The 21,329-nt window shown below is 38.9% G+C and overlaps 1 protein-coding gene across 1 annotated transcript in view; it reads left to right on the top strand.

Moving 5' to 3' along the window:
• Window positions 1–508: 508 nt before the first annotated feature.
• necab3 (N-terminal EF-hand calcium binding protein 3) overlaps window positions 509–21,329 on the top strand; it is a 36,824-nt gene continuing 16,003 nt past the window's right edge. Inside the window, exons 1-6 of the mRNA XM_032513344.1 lie at window positions 509–792; window positions 7,781–7,805; window positions 16,068–16,176; window positions 17,693–17,718; window positions 19,447–19,544; window positions 21,077–21,213. Coding sequence (XP_032369235.1) covers window positions 664–792; window positions 7,781–7,805; window positions 16,068–16,176; window positions 17,693–17,718; window positions 19,447–19,544; window positions 21,077–21,213 — 524 coding nt within the window. The 5' untranslated portion in view covers window positions 509–663. The remainder of the gene's footprint in view (window positions 793–7,780; window positions 7,806–16,067; window positions 16,177–17,692; window positions 17,719–19,446; window positions 19,545–21,076; window positions 21,214–21,329) is intronic.

The following is a 21,329-nucleotide window of genomic DNA, read 5'->3' as shown; positions in this document are numbered from 1 at the left end:
AGTTGAATTTTAACTTGTAAAGTGTCTTGAGATAACTCTTGTTATGAATTGATACCATAAATAAAATTGAATTGAATTGAATTGAAATTGAATTGAATTAAAGCTCAAAAGTTGTTTTATGACCCGAACGCATCAAAATCTTCACGTTAAACTTTACATTCAATGCATAGCCTATTTCAACCTGACTGTATATAATACGACATGAGAGAAACAAATTGCATCTTTAGGGTTGATACTAACACGACAAAAAACACATCATATGATCTCTCCCTGCATCCCAATATTGACATAAAGGGTTATAGTGCTGTTTGACCATTTGCATATAGGATTAGCCTACTTGTGTTCCATGCATTGACGGTAATAACAGATAAACTAAACGGTATCGGAGGCTATGAGGAGCATGTGGTCCTGATGAAGTACTGTGATCCAGATGCACGGCGCAGGTAAACGAGCCAATCACAGCGGCTCCAGCAGGAGGGGGCTGGCAGCTCTGCTCAGCAGCGCACCACAAAGTTGCAGAGCATCTCCCAGTCCCCGCCTGCTCCGCCTTCACTTGTCTCTGTCACACCTGCAGGGTGCCTCTCCTCCAGACCGCTGCCGTTACTTTACCTCCAGCTTCCCCCTTCAACGAGCGATCCGCCCGATCACGGTGTTTCTCGAAAGATGCTGGCTTGTACGGAGATGATCACCATGTGCCTGCAGTCGGCCAAGCAGAAGCACCTCCGGGCTCAGCAGCAGCAGCAGCAGCAGCCGCTGCACAGCGCCGGACAAGGACTTACTATCTTCCATGATGTGAGTACATCGACTCTCTTACTCTATAGGCCTACATCACCGTGAAAAGTGCTGTTTTTATTCTATGAAATTATTACAGCTATTATTAATCTTGCAACCAATCTCACTGTCTTGTTAAAATGAACTGTAAGTCTTTAACTGCATAAAATCATAAAGGATGGAGAAATAGACGGATATATGACGGATCAATAGCACTAGTGTTCTAATTTTGACTTTGTTTTTAAGGTTTTTCTCTTGTATGCACATCACACATCCAAAGGTGTCAGGCGGTGTGTGTGTGTGTGTGTGTGTGTATGTGTGTGTGTGTGGTGTGTGTGTGTGTGTGTTGTGTGTGCGTGCGTTCGTGCGTGTGTGTGTGTATGTGTGTGTTTGTGCGTGTCTGGTGTGTGTGTGTGTATGTGGTGTGTGTGTTTGCGTGCGTGCGTCCTGCGTGTTGTGTGTGTGCTTGCGTGCGTGCCTGGTGTTTGTTGTTTGTGTGTGTGTGTGTGTGTTGTGTGTGTGTGTGTGTGTGCGTGTGTGTGTGCCAGAGGACAGTAGGAAGAGCTGCAGCTGCTGCCTCTGCATGATAAATTAAGCTCTCGCAGTCGGACAGGTTTAGGAACTGCTGGGGGTTTTCCTCTTTTTGTTGCACACACACGTACTGGACAAACACCTCTGGGTTTTCAAAGCTTTATGCAGCAACTAGAGATGTTCCGATACAGATACCAGTATCAGTATCGCCTCCGAGACTGCCTAAAACGCTAGTACCGCTATCGGGAAGTACTGGAGTTTATGCACCGATCCGATACCACATAATAAAACCCTAAAAAAAATCTACGTTAAAGTAGTTTATTTTATGTTCTTTCTCTGTTATAACTGACTGTCAACTGCATAATAAATGAAAAAAAAAGTTCAGTGGCATTCATTGTTTGAGAGTTTAATCTGAGCCAGACTGACAACAAAAATAGAAATCATATCCCATCCATACAGGGTTAGTAGTATACAGCTGTTAAAACAAAAATGAAATATATGACACACTGGTATCGGATAAGTACTCGGTATCGGCCGAGACATAAGTTCAGATATCAGAATCAGTATCAGGAAAGAAAAAATGGTATCGGACCATCTCTAGCAGCAACACACACACACACACACACACCCACACACACACACACACACACACACACACACACACACACACACACACACACACACACACATATATACACATTCACAAACATGCACACATATTACCCCAATTGGAGTTTAAACAAATAACACCCATTACCCGCTTAGCCTGCTGCACTGCAGCGGAAACTATCCATCAACACAGTTATTGTTCATCCATTACAAACTGACATGATGTTCTGGGTTAGTAGGCCACTGATGTGTCCAAATCTACGCTTTCCCTTACTGAAATCTTTCTCCGTCACGAATACAGTACCCAGGCAGCCTTGTCTAAAAACGGACGCATTACTCACATGGCAGAATTGTCACTGCATCCGTGCAAACTGTCCCTGAACGAGGTGCAGCACCAAAGTGCCTCCACATTAAGCCTATTTTCACACTGTAGGCAAAAGTGGCTTTTTGCTCATCTGTGACTCAGATCAGTTTTTTTTTTCCATAACAGTGTGAACAACACAAACCTCATGGAATCTGATCTTTTTTGTTGTATTGTTCTTATTGACGACTGTAACCAGTTCACATTGGAATCTGACATGGGCCACATGTATAAAATGTGCACGGTGAAAGCAAGTCTTCATCCTTGAGTTTTCTCTGTTGATGAAGCACAAACACACTCTGCTTCATGGTTCCAGACTCAAAAACATAACTGTGTTTGAATTGTCTAAAACAGTTGGTGTCAGAGATTATGGTGTCTAGAAATACTAAGTAATCTGCAAGACAAGAACATGCTGTCTTAGTTTTGAGTTTTTTGATTTGTTTTCACATTCTTATTTGGTGAAGGAGAAACAACGTGCAGATTTTGGACATCTTATTTCTGCCTGTAGGTTCCCCAATTGTTTCAACAGTCAGCGTTTGAATTTATGGTAGCATATGAATATGGTAGCATGTATAAAAGGTATTTCCACCAGCCCTCACAGTGTGAAATAGGCTCAATAAAGTCAGCTGATCAGCTAATAAGTCTAAAAACAAAAAATAAATACCGTGTGTGCCTGGAGCAAAGGTTGAGTGAAGATCAATGGCGATAGATTTTCAGAGATAATGCCGGGTGAATGTTATTATTGCAATTGTACACATTGATTTTCAATAGTTTACTGGAGATCAAACAAAAACAATAACACCAGATTACTAAATAGATGGGGTAAAAAAGTAACTGAATTCTTTGTAGTATTAGACCAATTTACTTGAAAAAAAAAGGTACAAACAGAGAGATCGATACATCACTAGTGGGTTGATATTGAGTCCTTTTCACATGACAGTCAGTAAATGTTAAAGAAGCCGAGTTTCACAGTATTTGACTCACATTCCTAGAAGGACGGACAAAGCCATGCTTCAAAAGAATTTTTTGTTCAAAGGCCGTGGACATTTAATGACGCTGGTGATGGCAGGAAGTGATTTTGTCATCCACATTGCTGATGCTTTTCTAATGTCTTTGTTCTGTGTATCCCATAGTTTTGCATTTTGGAGACTTTCTTCATCACTAGCCCTCTCTCTGATTTTCTCTCTCTCTCTCTTGCTCTTGCATTACTATCCTCCCTCTCCTGATGTTCATCTTTTCTACATCTGCTCTTGCTTTGCTGTTTTCGAGCTGCACAACACAAATCATGGCACGTGGGGATTCGAGGAAACAGAAATAAATATATGTTTTAGTGAATCACTAAGAATCCCCAAAGGAAAATGGCATGTAGAACATACTCAATAAAATATGATCATGTGCTCTGGTTTCCTCTATCTCAAACATATCTAAGCCCTGCACCAAACAGTGTGTCAGCAGAGCCTGAGAGAACCCACTGTCTCACAACACCTGCCACATGACATCAGAACAGCAGCGCTCTAGGAAGAAGGTCTGACCTTTTCTGGACTTGCTGTAAATGATGCATTATCTTCTCCTGACACCGGAGGGCCTAAAAAAAACAAAGCCAAACAACAAACAACTTTCACCCCACTGTCTGTAACTATTGTCCATTGAATCAAGCAGGAAGAGGGAGTGGCTTGTATGTTACAGTGCAGAGGGATGGAAATAAAAAGACTGCTGACTGAGATGGGAAAAGGGAGATTTACTGTATTGTACAGAAGACTAAAGCAAGTCTCATACAAGCAGGTAGAATATGAATTTTCTGTTCTTGTGAGCGGGTTGATGGCTCAGAATGTCCTGTCATCATGCTATTAAAAGCAGCATTTCACTTTATCAAATAACACGGGCAGTAATTTGCAGCTTTCCAGTCACCTTTAAGTCTAGACAGATGAATTAAAAGCGAGCAATGAGTGTGTTGTGAAGTGGTTTGCATCGACTTGGCTCTTGTTATTAGCCAGATCTGAAGCTGCGGAGAGACAGACATTGACAGACAGGAGGACAGAAGTGCAGACCTTCAGCTTGTTGACCTCTGGAAAATGAAAGTGAGGGACAGGTTCTGCTGTTATTAATAACCTGTAGGTCAAAGCTGACTAGCATGTCAGTCCTGACAATGGCAACAACAAACTGAGGGAGGGGAATAGAATCAATAGAATAGAACACATTTTGTTTCATTTTCCTTGCGTGGCTTCGTCGCGAAATATGAATGAAGTTAGATGTACTGATGTGTGAGTAATATTTTGGGCCTCTGGTTCATAACTGTGCTGCTTATAGAAATGGATTCTTAAACAAATGATAGTGCCAATGTTGTATTTGAATTGCAGAAATTTGCATCTGTCATAGTCTTAAACTGCTGATTTAAGAAATATGCTGTTTGCTGAAGGAATTAAAAGGATACTGTATAAATTGTAACAAATAGGTTGAAACTCAATTCAGATTCAGTATCAGATTCTGTTTTTTCTCCATACTAACTTAGTTTTTTTGTTCTTAGTTCTTAGTTTGTTTTTTTTGCCCCCAACAAGAGTGCATGTGGCGGCGCTTTCACTAGCTGTGGCTCGGAGGCTCTCTAAACTCTCTAAACTGCATTTCGTTGCATTGTACCTGTACATGTGTGATGACAATAAAGTTGAATCTAATCTAATCTAATCTAATCTCCTTCCAGGCAGCGTGACAGGGATTATGTTTAGGGTTAAGATCCGGGTTTGCTGCCTTGAAGGCCACGTTAGAGGCAAAAAACACCATTGAAAGACATCTTCGCGCACAGTAGAGACTTTCATTCTCTTATTTTCGGCCGTTGATAACATTTTAGTCACTAGCTACTTTGGGTGAAAGGACCATTCACAGCAATTAATGGAGCATGTTTTAGTTCAACAATCCAACCCACATATTGGACAGGAAAAGAAAGCTCATCGTTAGAACTGTCACCCAAACTGTCAACCTCTATTTGATTTTCAAGAGCTACTTCAAACTACTCCAGCTTTGATAAGTGGTTTGGTGATTATGGTTACACTGGGGACTTATGAAAAAACCTGTCTGATTATTATGTGAGGTTGCCCAGTGCCCCCTGTGGTCCTTGATCCTGCCTTGTTGTCATATCTCAGAATTGAAGCCGGTGAGTGACAATGACACAGTGGAGAAATAGATTCTATTCTTCGATCTTTGATTTGCATGTACAGCATGTCTTTTAAAATCATGCTATGCATGGATGTTCTGCCTGGAAATGGAAACTGGAATTTTCCTTTGAAGAGGCAGCCCGTTTTCAAGGCTGCCCTTAGTTGACTACCACCCCTCATTTGGGCAGCCATAAGTCATTTTGAATGTCCTTGTGTCATGTTCATGTGAGCGAACGAATTGCTTTCCCAGTGTTAGTCACACATCCTTATTGAAGTTGTTCTAATGTTGATTTCAGCTGATCTGTGTCAAACACGTTTAGTATCACCAGCCCAGGCGCAAGGCTGTGTTGTAGAGTGGCAGCCATGAGTAGTTTTTAATGTTTAAGACTCCGTTAACAATAGTAAATCTCCATGACAATTACTACAACAACCCCTGCCAAATCCAAAACAGTCACACAGTCAACATCAATAATCACAAAAAACATTGTTTTGGCTATGCACATAGTCAGCTATCTGCATTCATCCTTGTCATATTCCTCATTATTTAGGGGTCGAGTTTTCCAGTATTTACACTATGCTTAACTGCGTGCACACAACCTCACCTTACAGTATTTGAACACTATTACATGTGCCATATAAAAAGAGCTTTGGGAAGTTCATCACAGGTGTTTTGCTTTTATTGCAACAACAGCAGCAATAGCTCAAGTAGGCCTTTTACACTGCAGGTTTTTAGACCAGTCATTAAAGGGAACGCACAGGTGTAATTAATAACACTAACAATGGCTCTTTTTAATTTAAGTGTACCAGTGAATGAGCCGGCATATATGATGGCATGGTACTTAACTGTAATTCAGGTATCTTTAATAATTGCACTTGTGCTTTTCCTTCTATAACGTGTTGTCTGCAGTGAAAATGGTCTACTGAATCACACATGTGTGAAGCCTGGAGTGGAACTGCAGTCAGGTGCAACGGAAGTAAAAAGCAGCAGCAGCAGTGACTGATTCTTGGAGTCTATCTATTAAATAGACAACTCTGTTCAGGGATATCAGCTGGTCTCATGTTCTTGCCTGATTCTACTCTATGGCTTTCTTGATCTTTTAAAATCTTTTAAATTAAGGCTTAAAACTCCCACTTTTTTTGTCTGTCACCACTTGCAATAGGAAGTCAGCCTTGTGTGACAAGGATCATCCAATTTACATGAAATGTACATGGTGTGGTACACATGATATACAGCAACATGACGTAAACAGTACATAGCGTGTGTTGACTTGCACCACATAGGAAGTGGTACAAAATTTGATATATGTAATTTCCAACGCAATGTGTTCCATGAAGGCAATTAGGTCGAACTCGTGCATGCGGTGACTGGCAGTCAATGAAATTCAAGGCCATGTCAGCCGGCATCCCGCAGGCAACCTTGACGTGCTGGAATATGTGAGGGCCCGCTCAATACTGCTTGCAGCTTTAATAATTGTTGAATTTTCTGTTTTATTTGCTTTGTATGTTTAGGTTCATGTAAAGCACTTGAAATTGCCTTTGTGTCTGAATTTTGATACATAAATAAGTTGCTTTTCCTTAATGATAAAAGGCAAAATTGATGACAAATGACTTATTGATGACTCAACTGTTAATAAAACATTAGCAGAGAAGCCACGCCATTGCTCCTCTGTTCATTGTTTATTTGGATCCCCATCCACATCCAACAACTACATCTATCTCTCTTCAATATTAAAATAATACAGTATACACATGTTTACACCTACATAAATTATACAGTCAATCACGTAACACCCAAAACATACAATTAAATAAAACATAACACATGACATTACAACAAATAGAACAAATAAGCATCACACATTAAATAATAACACATCTCAGTACATTTAGCGTTTCCCCTTAGCAGTTTATCAGACTGACGAGCCTGCAAGATAATGGGTCACACTGCACGCACCTGCGCCATCTGCTTCACACCGTGCGCTTAGATCATTAAAACCGGCCCAATGACTATAAAGCCTCTTTCCAATCAATGGCCTTATGCTTCTCCTGAAATTACTATTTATTACAGAAGTGATAATTGTTGAAGCTATTTTACAACTGACACGTACTCTAAATTGGCATTCGACCTAACATCACTCATGCGTACGGTGTATAATAAAGAGCCTTTGAGAAGGACGTAGTTAGCATGTTTCTGTTCGGTGCAGCAGCACAAATGAACCTTCAGTAGTATGTCAAACATCCTGTTGTGTTTCTGACAAATTGCTATCATTCTTTCTAACCTGTACTTGTGTACCACAATAACCCATTTGTTGATGCTTGGCTAGAGGTAATAACCATCTGCTCCCCCATTTTTGTTTTCCAGATTTTCCGCCGTGCAGACAAAAACGGTGAGTAATTTGTCACAATGCATGCTTATTGTTTCCAATAATTCTTCCACGTGTTATTATGCCTCATACAATCTGGGAGGATTTGCATGTATGACTCTTTAAATGAAGCTGCTTTGCTCCTCATGCACCAACAAGTTTCCGTGCCCAATTAAAATGATGCTAAGACACTGTATTATAGCCACGACTGGAACAACATGTCACGCAAAATTAAGCACCTCTCTGTCAGTGTCACCACAGATTAATGGCTGTTATAAATAAATGGGAGTCATGGTTGGGACAAGTTATTTTTTTAGCAGTGAACTGGTGATAACATGGCTTAACTGGCAAATGCAAACAAGGTTACTCCTCATCCTCAGAAATGTGTGTACACACACATACACCCATGCCGGCAGGTAGGCTATGTATTTCAGTATTTTCACACAAATTCCTTAAATTCATGTATGATCGTTGCTAAGAGTAAGGTAAGTGTGAGGAATGTATATGGTTTGTGCAATGTTTGGTTGTCAATCCAAAACAGCGATCATTTTTGCTGTGTTGAAACTAAGTTTTCTATGTTTTCAGCTACATTTTCATTATGAAATCCTACCTAGGTAAAATACTTAATTAGAGAAACACCTCTAGCACAATAGGCTTCAGTACTATATAATACACAATATATAAAATATATACAATGTATAATAATGGTCCTCCTTACCTCTGGTACGTCCTGCCCAAAAATATGTTGATTACTGCCTAACAAAAGATGAAATAAGATGTCAAATCAACAAAGAGGGAAGATCAACAGGACACTGTAGCATTCACAGGGGCTGTAATCAGCATGCTTTTAAACAGCAATTACTTCTCTACAGCTCTTAACCGTCGCTATGATCAGTCTTGCGTGCGATAGATTGTTCTGTGGTTTATGGCCAAATGTATTCTCTGTTGGATTTTTTTTCAAAATGAGCTCAAAGACTGTCATCACTGAACTTTCTGTGGAGAAAGGATGATGGGGAGAGGAAAAGAGAAGTGTTACAGTAAAAGGAAAACACAAAGGAAGTACACTGCGCACATTTATTGCTCTTTATCTTTCAGTAATAAACACCACTGGGATTAGACTAAGTAGGCAATATCAACAAAATAAAGTCCATAGCAGTTGAATGCTTTAAATAATAAACCAGTATTTTATTTTTAACCCGTTCTCACTCCCAACTTGTAAAATACGAACGTCTGGTCAGTGGCTCTCAGCGTAACCAATGCAAAAATCACCTTTTAGCATCTGTACAAGACCCACTTGGCAGCACTCGACCGCAGCGCTGTAAGATGACGTACGAAAGGCCTAAATTCTGCCTAAAGAAGTTGGTTGGGGTGGTGGATGGGTCAAGCAACACAGGACTTTCACCCAAGAGACCAGTGTTTGTGTCCTGTTATTGTCCCCTGTGTCACGGAAACATTCATTTTGTAACCCCACTCACACACAATCTTTGTCAGTTCAATGTACGTCCTGACCCACAGCGTCAAAAAGTGGCGCCAATAATCCAGACCAAGCGCTTGTAAATATGCCGCTAAAGGAGACGCTTTGCATCAATAACAATTGCCAAAGCCACCTGACAAAGAGTCGCTTTTGGGATGAATAATGTGTTAATTTTAAAGATGTATGTCCGACTGAGCATACTGCACAATGGTAGAAATGTCTAATCCTATCTTGACTAAAACTTTAAAAACCCTAACCTTAACAATAAGGAAATAAGAAAGGTTCTAATGTGAGTAGTATGACAAAACAATCCCAACTCTAGGTCCGTGTACTATATTTTTCAACTAAACCATGTTTTTTCAACACATTGACTTTGTTCATGGATATTTCGACATGCTAGCTCATCGTCTGTTTCAAGGGTAGCACTTTAAGGACCCCTCAGCTCCATGGAGCGTTTTAGCGTCTTTCAGCTGTTTTGCTACCTGCCCAGCTCCAAACCACATGTACTAGTATCCAACTTCCTTCTTGACCATGGAAATTGTAGTCTGACAAAACAGAAGGTTATCTTATCCACTTTTTCCAAAGCTTCCAACCATGTCACACTGTGAGGATCTAAGAATATAGGGTGAAATCTGTTTCCTGACCATTGCTTGTCTCATGTTTTTCTGTAAACCTTTGTACCTTAATCTGGCCAATAACAAAAAGTGCTGAACTTTAGCAGTTTTTCTGCTTTGTCTACAGAATACTGTACCCCTGGTGCATTCTCCAAACATGAGAGAGTTGTGATTTTGAAGCCTCATAAATAAATTTGACTTGACTTGACCACTGAGCTTGCATGTCAATAAACCCATCTCAGTAACAACTGAGCAAACCCATTCCACTGAAGAAGATGGATACAGTACAGTTGTGTAAAAAGCTAGTAAGTGAATTTTGAGTTAGTATCATTTTTTTTCTAAGACAAAAGCAGACTGTAAAGAAGTCAAACTCAGTTTTGGTTCATGACTTTTTGAAGCATATGCTTTAAAGGTTTTAGACTATTACCCATGCGTGCAATCTTGAGAATAATTAGCCAGTTTATGTAACCCCAACTGTCATAACCTAATTGGGAAAATGGTCACAGATCAGCAGTCTTGAATGAAATGAAAACATACATCAAATTAGAACTGGGAAATGTTAGTCTTCCTTACCCAGATATTCATATTTGCCATAAATATAGAAAACACCTTCAAGTGTGTTAGGATCCCATTGTCTTTTTGTTCTCAGCTTTTAATGAACCCCACTCCCCTCACTCACCAGACATCTTCTCCAACGTGGAGGAAAAGACCAGTGAGCTTCCGACCATTAGTGAGGTGGAGAATCGAAAAGCAGCATAGAGACTTAAATTAGGATATGGAAGCTGGAAGGAAGCCTATATCACAGCTTTCCCCACAGTTGGCCTGATGGAACAAATCCAAAGTAGAGCATTAATACTAAGGATACCAGAATCTGAATGGTTTGGGTACGCAGTAGTGTATAGTTTGAGTTTGCCATGAAGAAACAAGAACCAACTCTCTCCAGCAATGCTAGTTGCTTTGGAAGTTGTGATGCATTCATGGGAATTTATAAACCACTTAGGAGAGGCTGCAGTGGGACTAACCTTTGGAGAGATAAGAGCGTGGCCTACTTTGTGCCCTACTTTGCAGGACTTCCTCTCTTGCTCATTTGGTTCTTGTTTACTCTGGTCTTGTGAGCACTTTGGTTAGAGTATTCAGACTCTTTTTTTAAGAAGAAAACACACTAGCTGCCTGCGTCCTGTTGTGTTGCAGAATCAGCACATTTCACCAGCCTTACTTTTTCTATGAAAACATTTTTCTGACCTTGAAATTGTTAAGTGCCATTAAAGCAATGTTTGAATATGGCTTTTGACTCAATCTACAGTATGATGTATAGCTACTTTTATTTTGCTGTTATAATAGAATTTCCTGTGCGGCAAATGTGCTGTATGAGTGCTTTAACTGCTTAGATTTTGGTTCCATTCAAAGAAGAATATCACCAGGGGCGGTGAAAAGCACGATAGTTGCTATAGAAAAAAAATCATGTGTAGAGACTACATCCTATTTTCTATCTGATTGTTCTTAAACTGTCTTCATCATTGTAAAACCAGAATATAACAAATGTTGAGGATGACTAATTTTCACTTCTGCCACCAAAAGAAAACTTATGTTACTAGTTTTATGTTGCATCAGGGTAGGAATTTGGTAACACTTTGGTTACACTAAAGTGGAGTTCACACTGAATATTTTGCTAACAAATCTGAAGTTGCAGGCGGCTGTGATTATCCTAGAGGTCACCACATGTCATTTCACACAGTGACAAAAAATGGTCTCACTTACAACTGAGTAAGTATTCACACATGAATACAATTAAGCTTATTGAATCAACCTTTCCAGTCAGACCCAATTCCTGCAATTCCATGATTTACTAGTGACCTCAGTATGCAGAAAAATTCAAATACACCATTTTAGAATAGGCTGAAATAACACATTTATACTACATGAAAAAAAACCTGGCTATTGCCCCTAACTGCATGGGATTAGCATAAAGTGGGCACGTCTGCAAAGCGGAGACTCATGGTACCCATAGAAAACATTTTCCCTTGCCAAAATGTAGCCTAAGTTTGGAGAGTAATTTAGCCTCCAACCTAGCAAGACATGGTTGGTAACACTATATCACTTCGGTTGTCTGGTTTCATATGATATATTATATTTTGAAAAACAGCATCAGATAACATAAACAAATTAAAATTATAATAAAATTAAACTCTGATTTCAAGTGAAAAAGACATGCACAGGTATTGTGTTTGTTCAAAGAGCTCCTGTTTCTTTTAAAACAGGGTGAACAACATTTGCTGATACAGAGAAATGATTCATTTGCAGACTGTGATTAAGTTATTCTCAAGGAAACTTGATTTGTTCTCTGAAAATGTTCCAGGAATAGCTTCCCATTAACTGGGAACATGACAGGCGCCATGCTTTAAGAGTTGTGCATAATTTACATAATGTGTATGCTATGAGTGTTTTTGGAAACTGTGATCGACTTATAGAACCCATGTGTGCTCCTTATATGCTGTTGAGCCATGCATGAATCATTTATTAAATCAGAGGCATCAGCTGGCTTTTGGGATCCGTATCAGTTTAGTAACCGAATGCTGCGGCTGCTTTGATAGCACTGTAAGAGGAGGAATAATTGAAGTGATACATTTAAGACAAATACCTTTTCAAATACAACAGTATATCCCATTATCTGAGCATATGAAAGCTGTGAGGGACAGATATAGTTTATAAATAGTTTAGTTATGATCCATAGCGGGTTTGGGTCAGGAAGTGGCAAAATATCCATGTATATCAATATGTCAATTTTTAAAAAATCTCTCAACCCTTTCAGCATGTCAAGTGACCTCATATGGGGTACTCGCAATCAACTCCCAACAGATTTTCTCATCATCATAAAACTAATAATAGAATAAATAAATAATAATAAAATAAAAACACATATAGAGGTCCAGGCTTGTGTTTTTGTTGCAGTCATCCACTTTCATGAGGAAGACATTTAACCCAGAACTGTCAAAGTTAATAGAGGACACTGCCAATATCATCAGTAGTCCATCAAACTGATCAAGAGTGTCACTACTGAGCATAACAGCCTGTCTAGTTTGGCACCCCAAATTTAGGAAGCCTTTCAAATATAACCCTACGAGAGAAGACAAAGACATGTGGAGGGAGTCTTAGTCTCAAATCCACAAACCAACTACAGATGGCATCAAAATAGGAGTAAAACTATAAAAGAAAATACACAAAAAGCACTACAAAATGTGATAGTACTGCATCAATATAGCTTCCCTAAAGATACTTAGTACTTGGCATGAAATCTATACTGAGGGGATCATGATAGAGATTGTTGATTATAGAGAAATATTTGTAAATAATATATATATATATGTATATTCTCAGGTCATACAGCTTTTTTGCAGTTTGCTTAATTAGCACCAAATAATCCCTGCAGTCAGCTGTTGTGATTGGTTAAAACAGAGAACAGGCTGAGGCACACTTGTCTTTGACAATGCTTACCATGCGTATGGTGCTTATTATTGTTTAATATATTTTTTTTGTGCATTTTTACCATGCCCCATTTTTGTATTTAAAAAAAGAACGTATTCTTGAAACGAAGCACATTAAGTATAGACTTTTATTCAAGCACATATCAACAGTATTCTTGTTCTTAAGCTTAAGTAGGCAAAGAAAATATGGAGTTGGATGGCCATAGACTTCACCTTCAAGGAGAATTTATATTTATTATGCGATCAAGATTAACATAAAAATTGTCCGGAATTCTCCTTTAAAAATGTATATAATATTCAGCTTGTGCCTCACATTTCAGTCCTTGTTCAAGCATGCATAATGGAAACCAAAAATTACCCTTGATGGCTCAAAAATCCAAAGTCATTCATTGCTCCACAACCTATGAATAGTGCATGAATGTGTTGATTAATACCTGCTCGCAATGCTAGATTTAAAAAAAAGTGTGGTGCAAGATGCTGATGAGCTGCTATGGGGCTTGATACTGCAATTTATTTTGACATTCTTAAAATGTATTTCTACTGTGGCACAATACTTTTCATGTTTTACTTTGTGTTTCTAACAGAGAAACAGAAGCACAGCACCAAATTGGAAACTTTTTGTTATTTCAAATCTTAAAGTCCTGTTGTCAGTTTGTTCTTGCTCTGGAAGTGGAGGAGGAAAAAAACATATAGAGAATTGGAGGAAGATTAAAAAAAAAATACCATATGAAAACGAGAGAAAGTAAGTAAATGGCCATGGACCAGGCATTGTCTCGCCAAGCACATTACACATTCTGGTCAGAGGTAATGATGAGCAGAGTCTAAGAGGATCCAACTGAACAGATGGTCCTCAAGGTTGCCCTCTTCTGAGTCAGCCAATTGGAACTCTATGGAATATTAAACTGTTCTCTTTTTACTTTGTCTTTGTGTTTCAGTGTCATTATTCGGGGGGGGGATTACTCAATGGGGTTATGAAGCCAACAGTCTGCACAAAGAAGGCACAACAATTAGCAGTGATGGTTTCTTTATGGGTGCAGTGATGCCATGTCTGGATGGCTATTCATTGTCTCCGTAGCTGTCTGACCCTCTAGGACAAATCCCGTCTGTTTGCCTGATTTAACAAATACTTCAAAGTCACACTCTTTTGTGTGTGTGCCATCTTGGCTCCATACTACCACCATCCTCACAATTCTGGTGTCTTTCTTGACTAACTGAGTGTCCAACTCCCTATTCCGATTGCCTGAGTGTCTGTCGTGGCTCAGAAACGTTCTCCATAGACGCATATCTATCTGTTGGTGTGGACTCTTTAATGAGGATTAAAACATCTTTGGCAGGCTAACTGCTGACTACTATATGCAAGCTGTGATAGTGGACAGATTCACAGTAGGCTCAGAAAAGGAGCACTTCTTCACAGATGACAAACAAGCTATTTTTTCTCTGATATTGATTTTTCCGAGCATTGTCTGTCACAACAAGCTGTGCTCACAGTTAACTAGTTTGAGGAAACACTGAAAAATCCAAGCTGCTGGCATATGTTGCATCTTCCATTTTAAAGTTGTGGTAGGAAGTAGCAAGACTATGTTCTGCAAAGTGTTTTAACTAATTTTAGTGATTGGGACTTTACATACAGAATAAAGTTGAGATCATGTTTGACCTTTGTGTTTGATTGCATGCCACCAATCCAAACTGTGAAAATCAGTGCTTAACAGTTAATCAATTTGATGAAAAATTACAACTTTGAATTTTGATAAGTTAACTGTTCAAACCAAGACAAAAATGCCAAACGTTGTCTGGTTCCTGCATGTCAAAAGTGAGAATTTAGTTTGTACTGTTGGCTTGAGAAAAAACAAGCAATTTAAAGATGTCAAATTGGACTGACCGTTTGCTGACATTGTATAAAACTTAAAGGCTCTAATCAGAAATATAATCAACCAATTCATTGAAATTGAAAACAAATGATTAGTTTCAGGCCTAGAAATGACCACAACAATGTGGACCTGCAGGAAGAGAATGTAAGAAAGAGCAAGGTAGAAAAGCTCTAGATGAAACCAAAGGACTTATTTGTACTAAGATGGTGCTCCTCAGGTTGTTGCTGCCAGACCACAAATATAAAAAGGGGTATAGAAACAAGAGAGCTACATAGAGTTTACTGTATTAATAGTAAATATTGCTGATATATTTTAGTCATTTTCAGAGTTGGATTAATGATATGATCCTAAATTATTGATAATATTAAAACAAACATACACAGTTTAAACAACCTCTTACATTTTAATAGATAGGCCCACATACAGTTGACCACAAAATGTTTGTTTGCTCAGCATGAAACACATAAAGACCAGACGACATGATTACATATGTAACCATTGTTCTCTGAGAGTCTTCTCACAGACTTTGAGGATAACACACACAGGGGCTTTTTATGTTTTAAGCGTCTTTTACAGTTATCATCCCAGGTTCCTGACCCCACGGATCAGTACATGTGCAACTGGAATGTGTAACAGGGTGGAGAGAAAAACAGGTTTTTAGACACCGTAACGCCAATATATAGTTAAAACAAAAACAATACAAGGGGATTCCCTTAAGATGATGCTCATGCAACCCTAGGCTGATTATTTGGACATTTTGAGGCAACACACTTATGTTACAACCCTATTGTTAGTATGCAGATGTTATTTCTGTAATGATGTACGGCTATACTTTCTCTCTGTTTTAGATGATGGCAAGCTGACCTTTGAAGAGTTCAATGCCTACTTTGCGGATGGAATCCTGACTACTGACGAGCTACAGGAGCTTTTCTACTCCATAGATGGCCGACAAAATAAGTGAGTTTTTTTTCTTTTTTTTTAAATGGGCTCTGAGTTAAATCCTGTATTGGGGAAATTAATCATGTTTCATTTATTTCTACAAGTGCTCTATTAAACTTGTGTATTTCACAGTAAATAAGAAGCAGAAAAACAGCACATGTTTGAAGTACAGTTGTTGTGTTTCTATCAAGTAATCCGTTGCAGACTAAATGTCTCAGCTGGAGGAAGGTCTTACAAAAATCAACCCTGCAGCCTGAATTCATCTGTACCCCCTTCCTTTGGACATAAAATACTGTGGATTGCAGACACTTCAAAGCCTACTACCTCCGAATTGCAATCAAAGATATCAGCCTGAGGGTAGTTGCTAAATTCACTGGTCTGCACATAATGTTTTACTCACTGCAACCACAGAGGAAAAGATCACTTCTCCCCTGTCATGATATATTTAATGCTTTTAAAATTTCTCCTTTTTTTCACGAGTTCTCTTTACTGTTTTTTTGCAGATTAGAGATTTGTTTTAATGAAACATTTGCAACCTTTTTCACTATGTATATATTTTTTTCACATTGTACCAACAGTTGTTGGCTAAACAAGACTTTCTAAGTAGATCCAGTATGTGTCAGCTCAGGATTTCTCAGCCCAGTGAATTCACAGTGATTGTCAAGTCTCTTGTGTTAGTCTCACAGGATGGCTCACAAACATAAACAAACCCACGCATGCACACACAAGTGCACTGATTAATATACTTCATTTTTTTTTCTTCTTTTGTGCGCCCAACCATTTAGAGCGAGTGTCTGGCAGCGGCTACAGTAACAACTCTGCATTCATGTTTTGTTGTGTTGCTGCCAGTTCTTCCATCACTGTGTGATGCATTGCTTTTGGACATGCTGTTACGCTGGCACTGTCACTGATGTGACCCACCAGACCTCTCGAACCAGCTCCAAGCTTTGATACAGTTGGCATCATCTGAGCTCTGATGTCAAATAATGGGTGTTCTTGTTCGAAATAAAAGTAACGTTTTTATATAATATCACTTCTGAAACAAAAGCATGTCCAGGCTTTGGTAATGATTTTAAAAGACACATAACATGGAGAATATTCCCTCGCTGCAGTAGTCATTTCTGCCATGACTAGAAAACAAAGGACTATCCATTTTAAGCCGAGTAAGTTTAAAAAGAAGGCACTTTCACAATTGCATTACCACATATTTCTATCTCATTTTATAATGCATGTAGAATGACAAAGTGCCGAACCCCGATTTTCTAAGCAGAATATGTCAGCATGTTTTGTGGTACACATAATGCACAATAAGCTGTGTTTATATGCTTAAGTTTTACTGATTGGTATGGTTTTAACATTAAAGTCTTATCTGTGTGTCTTCCTTTGGGCTAAAACTGTAATATTCGTACAGTTTGGAGCTGCACAATTTATCTAGCAGAAAAAGTCAATCATGACTTTGAATTTCTTTAATTAACTTTCTCAATACTCAATACTTTCTCTTCCCATGTATCTTCTGTTATGTCACGCTCTGCAGCAATCTGGACACTGACAAGCTATCAGGTTGGTTCGGAGAGTGCTTTGTCTGATTTTTTGCATCATAGTACTTTAATCTGTCAAACTGGTGTATTTAAAATTTGCTAACATCAGTGATTGTTGTCTTATTTGTGGGTCAATATCCTCAAGTAGTAGCACAGACGTTTTGGAAAATGCACTTATTTGCTTTCTTGCTAAGAGTTAGATGAGGTCGACATCTCTCTCTTAGCTGTCTACAGCCTGAAGACGGTTAGCTTAGCTTAGCATAAAGACTGGAAACAGATGGAGACAGCTCAACACTGCAACTTGTTGTTTTTACGCTTCACTTTTTGTACGATTTATAGATGAGACGTAACATTAATTTATGAGATTTAAGGTTGGTTACAACTTGTTCGATCGTGTCTGAAGGACAAGCAAGCTGTTGCCCTACTCGAAGGCAGGGTAGAAGCAGGCCATTGTCAAACAGTCTTTATTTAAAAACGTGCATAGTGTTGCATTTATTTGTATGCATGAAAAGTGACAGAAATATGTTTGATGAATAGAAAAAGAGACCTTGAGAGAGAGGTTCAAATCTTCACATACTGCTGGCCAATAACTGCGTGAAGTCAACACATTTTTTTCAGAACGTTTCAGAAATTGTCAGACAGCCTCTTTTAACCCACAGTCGGCTGCTGGCGATAGCTTCCCATTTACCGTGATACATCAGAGTAATATCACTCTTCTTCTCTAACTCTTCACAAGAAAGCAAATAGTTATTCTATTTCTTCAAAGTCTTTTAAGGTCAAAATTATACACTGCCGCCGACAACACCACCGTCCATCTGCACTACCTGTAAAGATGAAGAAAAAAAGCCTGGCACAGATCTATTGACCTACTTTTTATCTTCTTAAAAATGCATGTTTGTGTCGGATGGCCTGAATAAAGTGAAGAAATAGAGCAGAGACCTGTAAATACCAGTAGTACCCAGAATAAAACATCTGCATAATTTATTGAATGGGAATGGCATCTTTTCCATCTGACGTCAATAGTTGTTGACTGTTTTCCATAACAGAATGTTTGGCTTGTCTCAGATTTAGTCCACATTCGGTTTTTTTTTTTGACTCAGTGTCTCTGAGAGCCATAACATTCAGGTGGAGAAGTTAATTGAATCTAAGTAAGATGATTGTAAAAGGTGCTGCTGATCCATTAACCTTGGATCTGTATGTCACATCAAGCACACTTTTTGGTTATAGTAACTTAAGGTTTTCTCTGCTTTACAGATCTGGGTTGAAGCATTTTCCCCACACTTCCATTGACTTTTATTCATTTAAATAAATAGATTTCTCAGTTTGGCGCGCTATATTGTTTGGGACCTTAATGTGAGCGTGTGTAAGAGATTCTTTATTGTTTGGCTACATTTCATCAAATAAATCTGTATGACTCCTGATGAGCTATTGTTATAACACTAGGTGATTAAAATGATGATTAAAATGACACACAGTGTCCATTTCCTGTCATGGTGAGCATTGATTGGTATTGATGCATAGGCATGTGAAGATCAAATACTTCCATCTCAACTTGTATATAAAACTAAACACGTATACTTTTTCCCGCGTCTAAGATGTGTTCACTGCCCTTGTCATGGTCTTCTTTTAATTGGAATTTGTCATGGCAATTAGCAACATTTAAGAGTCTCCAAACTTTTAGGGATTGAAATAAACTCTTACGTTCTTACATTGCAATCACACTGACAGCTTGTTTCCTGTTTCCCATTAGATTATTTTTCTCAGCACCTGGGAGAGTATCTCAGTGTACTTTCAGCCCTGGAGAGCCTGAATGTTGCAATTTTAAAGGCAATGGATAAAACTAAAGAGGTAAGTTTAGTTGTATGTGAATTTGCTTTAAATCAAGCTTCTACAGTACAATTACTATTGTGTGTTAAGACAATAGGTGTTGAAACACACAGACACACAAAGTCAAGGTGCTACAAATAATCATAGTTTTGAGAGGAAACATTGGCATTCACAGATGGAGCCAAACGTCTGTCCAACTGATGAGTTAACAAAACAGCATCAAAACACCTCAGCCACACGCATTTCCATTCCATTACATGATTTTAAAGAAATAGTCTGACATTGTGGGAATATGCTTTTTTGCTTTTTTGCTGAGCGTTACACAAGATATCTATTTGATATTAAATATTCATTGAAATGTTATCTCTTTGATTTTTGCTAATGTAGCTTAAAGGAGATTTCCAGTCGATTTCAACACGTAGCTCTGTTGTTTGGAAATTTGGAGCGCTGTCAGGAGATAGAAAAATAATAACAGTCAGTGCTGCCTACACCGAGTTATCCTCTTGCTAGAGTTAGCATCCAACAAGCTTAAACAGGGCAAGTTTTAAACATGTTTTTAGCCTCTAAACATGCTCAAAATTTCATTAAAAGGGCCTAACCTTGTGCAGTGATTCCTTCCGAGGGAACATAGCGAATCTATCTGCAGTAGATGTGACAGAAAGGTATAAAAATTGTGTTAATCCATTCCTCTGTTTATTTCCTGTTTTCCGGTGAAGTCCAAACTAGTCGATTGTCAAACTCATACAATCCAATATTCCGAAATGTATTTTTTCCACAAAAAAAGATTGGCCGTTGTTATGTCCTTAGTAATGACTATGTACACACAGGTTATAAGCTGACACCACAGTGGAGCCAGGAGAGCAGAGCGGCCGGTTGCAGCAGGTCAAAAGTTCAAGAGCCCATTGTTGCTAAGTTACCTATGCACATGCTCAATAGCTCTTAAACTCTTGAACTGCAGCTCTCCTGGCCCCACTGCGGTGTCAGGCTGAATAAATATACGTCCTGTCTTAATTAGATCGCTTTGTTCTTCCTCTGTTCTAATTCCTCTTTAAAGCTGTCGGAGAGGATAAATCCATAGAGAATTGTGCAATCACAAGTTATCAGCTGTTGTCTGGCACGGAGTGCTCTGGACTGCTAATCCCATGATGCATGTTCAGTAGAAGCTACTTGTCTTTATAAGTCTGGATGAAGAGCTACTGCACTGTTACTTCATTAGCACATTGCATGAATAAGAGTCCTTTGAGAGTGTATAATCACATTCGTGTTTGGGGACTCATGTGCAGCAATTATGTCTCCTATTAAAGTTCCTCCACCTTGGAATTTAGATATGAGTTAGTGAATAATGTATGTGTTCAGAGAATTAATTAGCCCATTTAATGGCCACTGTCACCCATTTTACAAGTACCTGTTGTTGTTTTGGAGAAGCTATCAACTCATCTCTCGCTGTGTCTCTGCGGTCTGTTTTGTCTCTGCCATGCTTTTACTTCCTTGTTGCTTGAGTTTGAGTATTATGTGCTTTAAACTGTTCTTCTGTTTGTCCCTCTATCTTTCAGGAATACCAGGGTTCCAGTGTGTTGGGCCAGTTTGTCACAAGGTTCATGCTAAGAGAGACATCCAGTCAGTTACTGTCTCTACAGAGGTCCCTGCAGTGTGCCATGGAGGCTGTGGAGGAGCAAAGCAGCCCTGCCCCGTTAGTACTGCTATATGACACTGTCTGTATTGTGTGTTACTTGTACAGATTCCAAGATATTATCCAATCCAATCCAATCCACTTTATTTCTATCGCACATTTTACAAACACAAAGT

The sequence above is a fragment of the Etheostoma spectabile genome, chromosome 4 (assembly GCF_008692095.1).
Source record: "Etheostoma spectabile isolate EspeVRDwgs_2016 chromosome 4, UIUC_Espe_1.0, whole genome shotgun sequence".
In the NCBI taxonomy this organism is placed as follows: Eukaryota; Metazoa; Chordata; class Actinopteri; order Perciformes; family Percidae; genus Etheostoma; species Etheostoma spectabile.
This window is presented reverse-complemented; position numbering and strand designations above follow the sequence as displayed.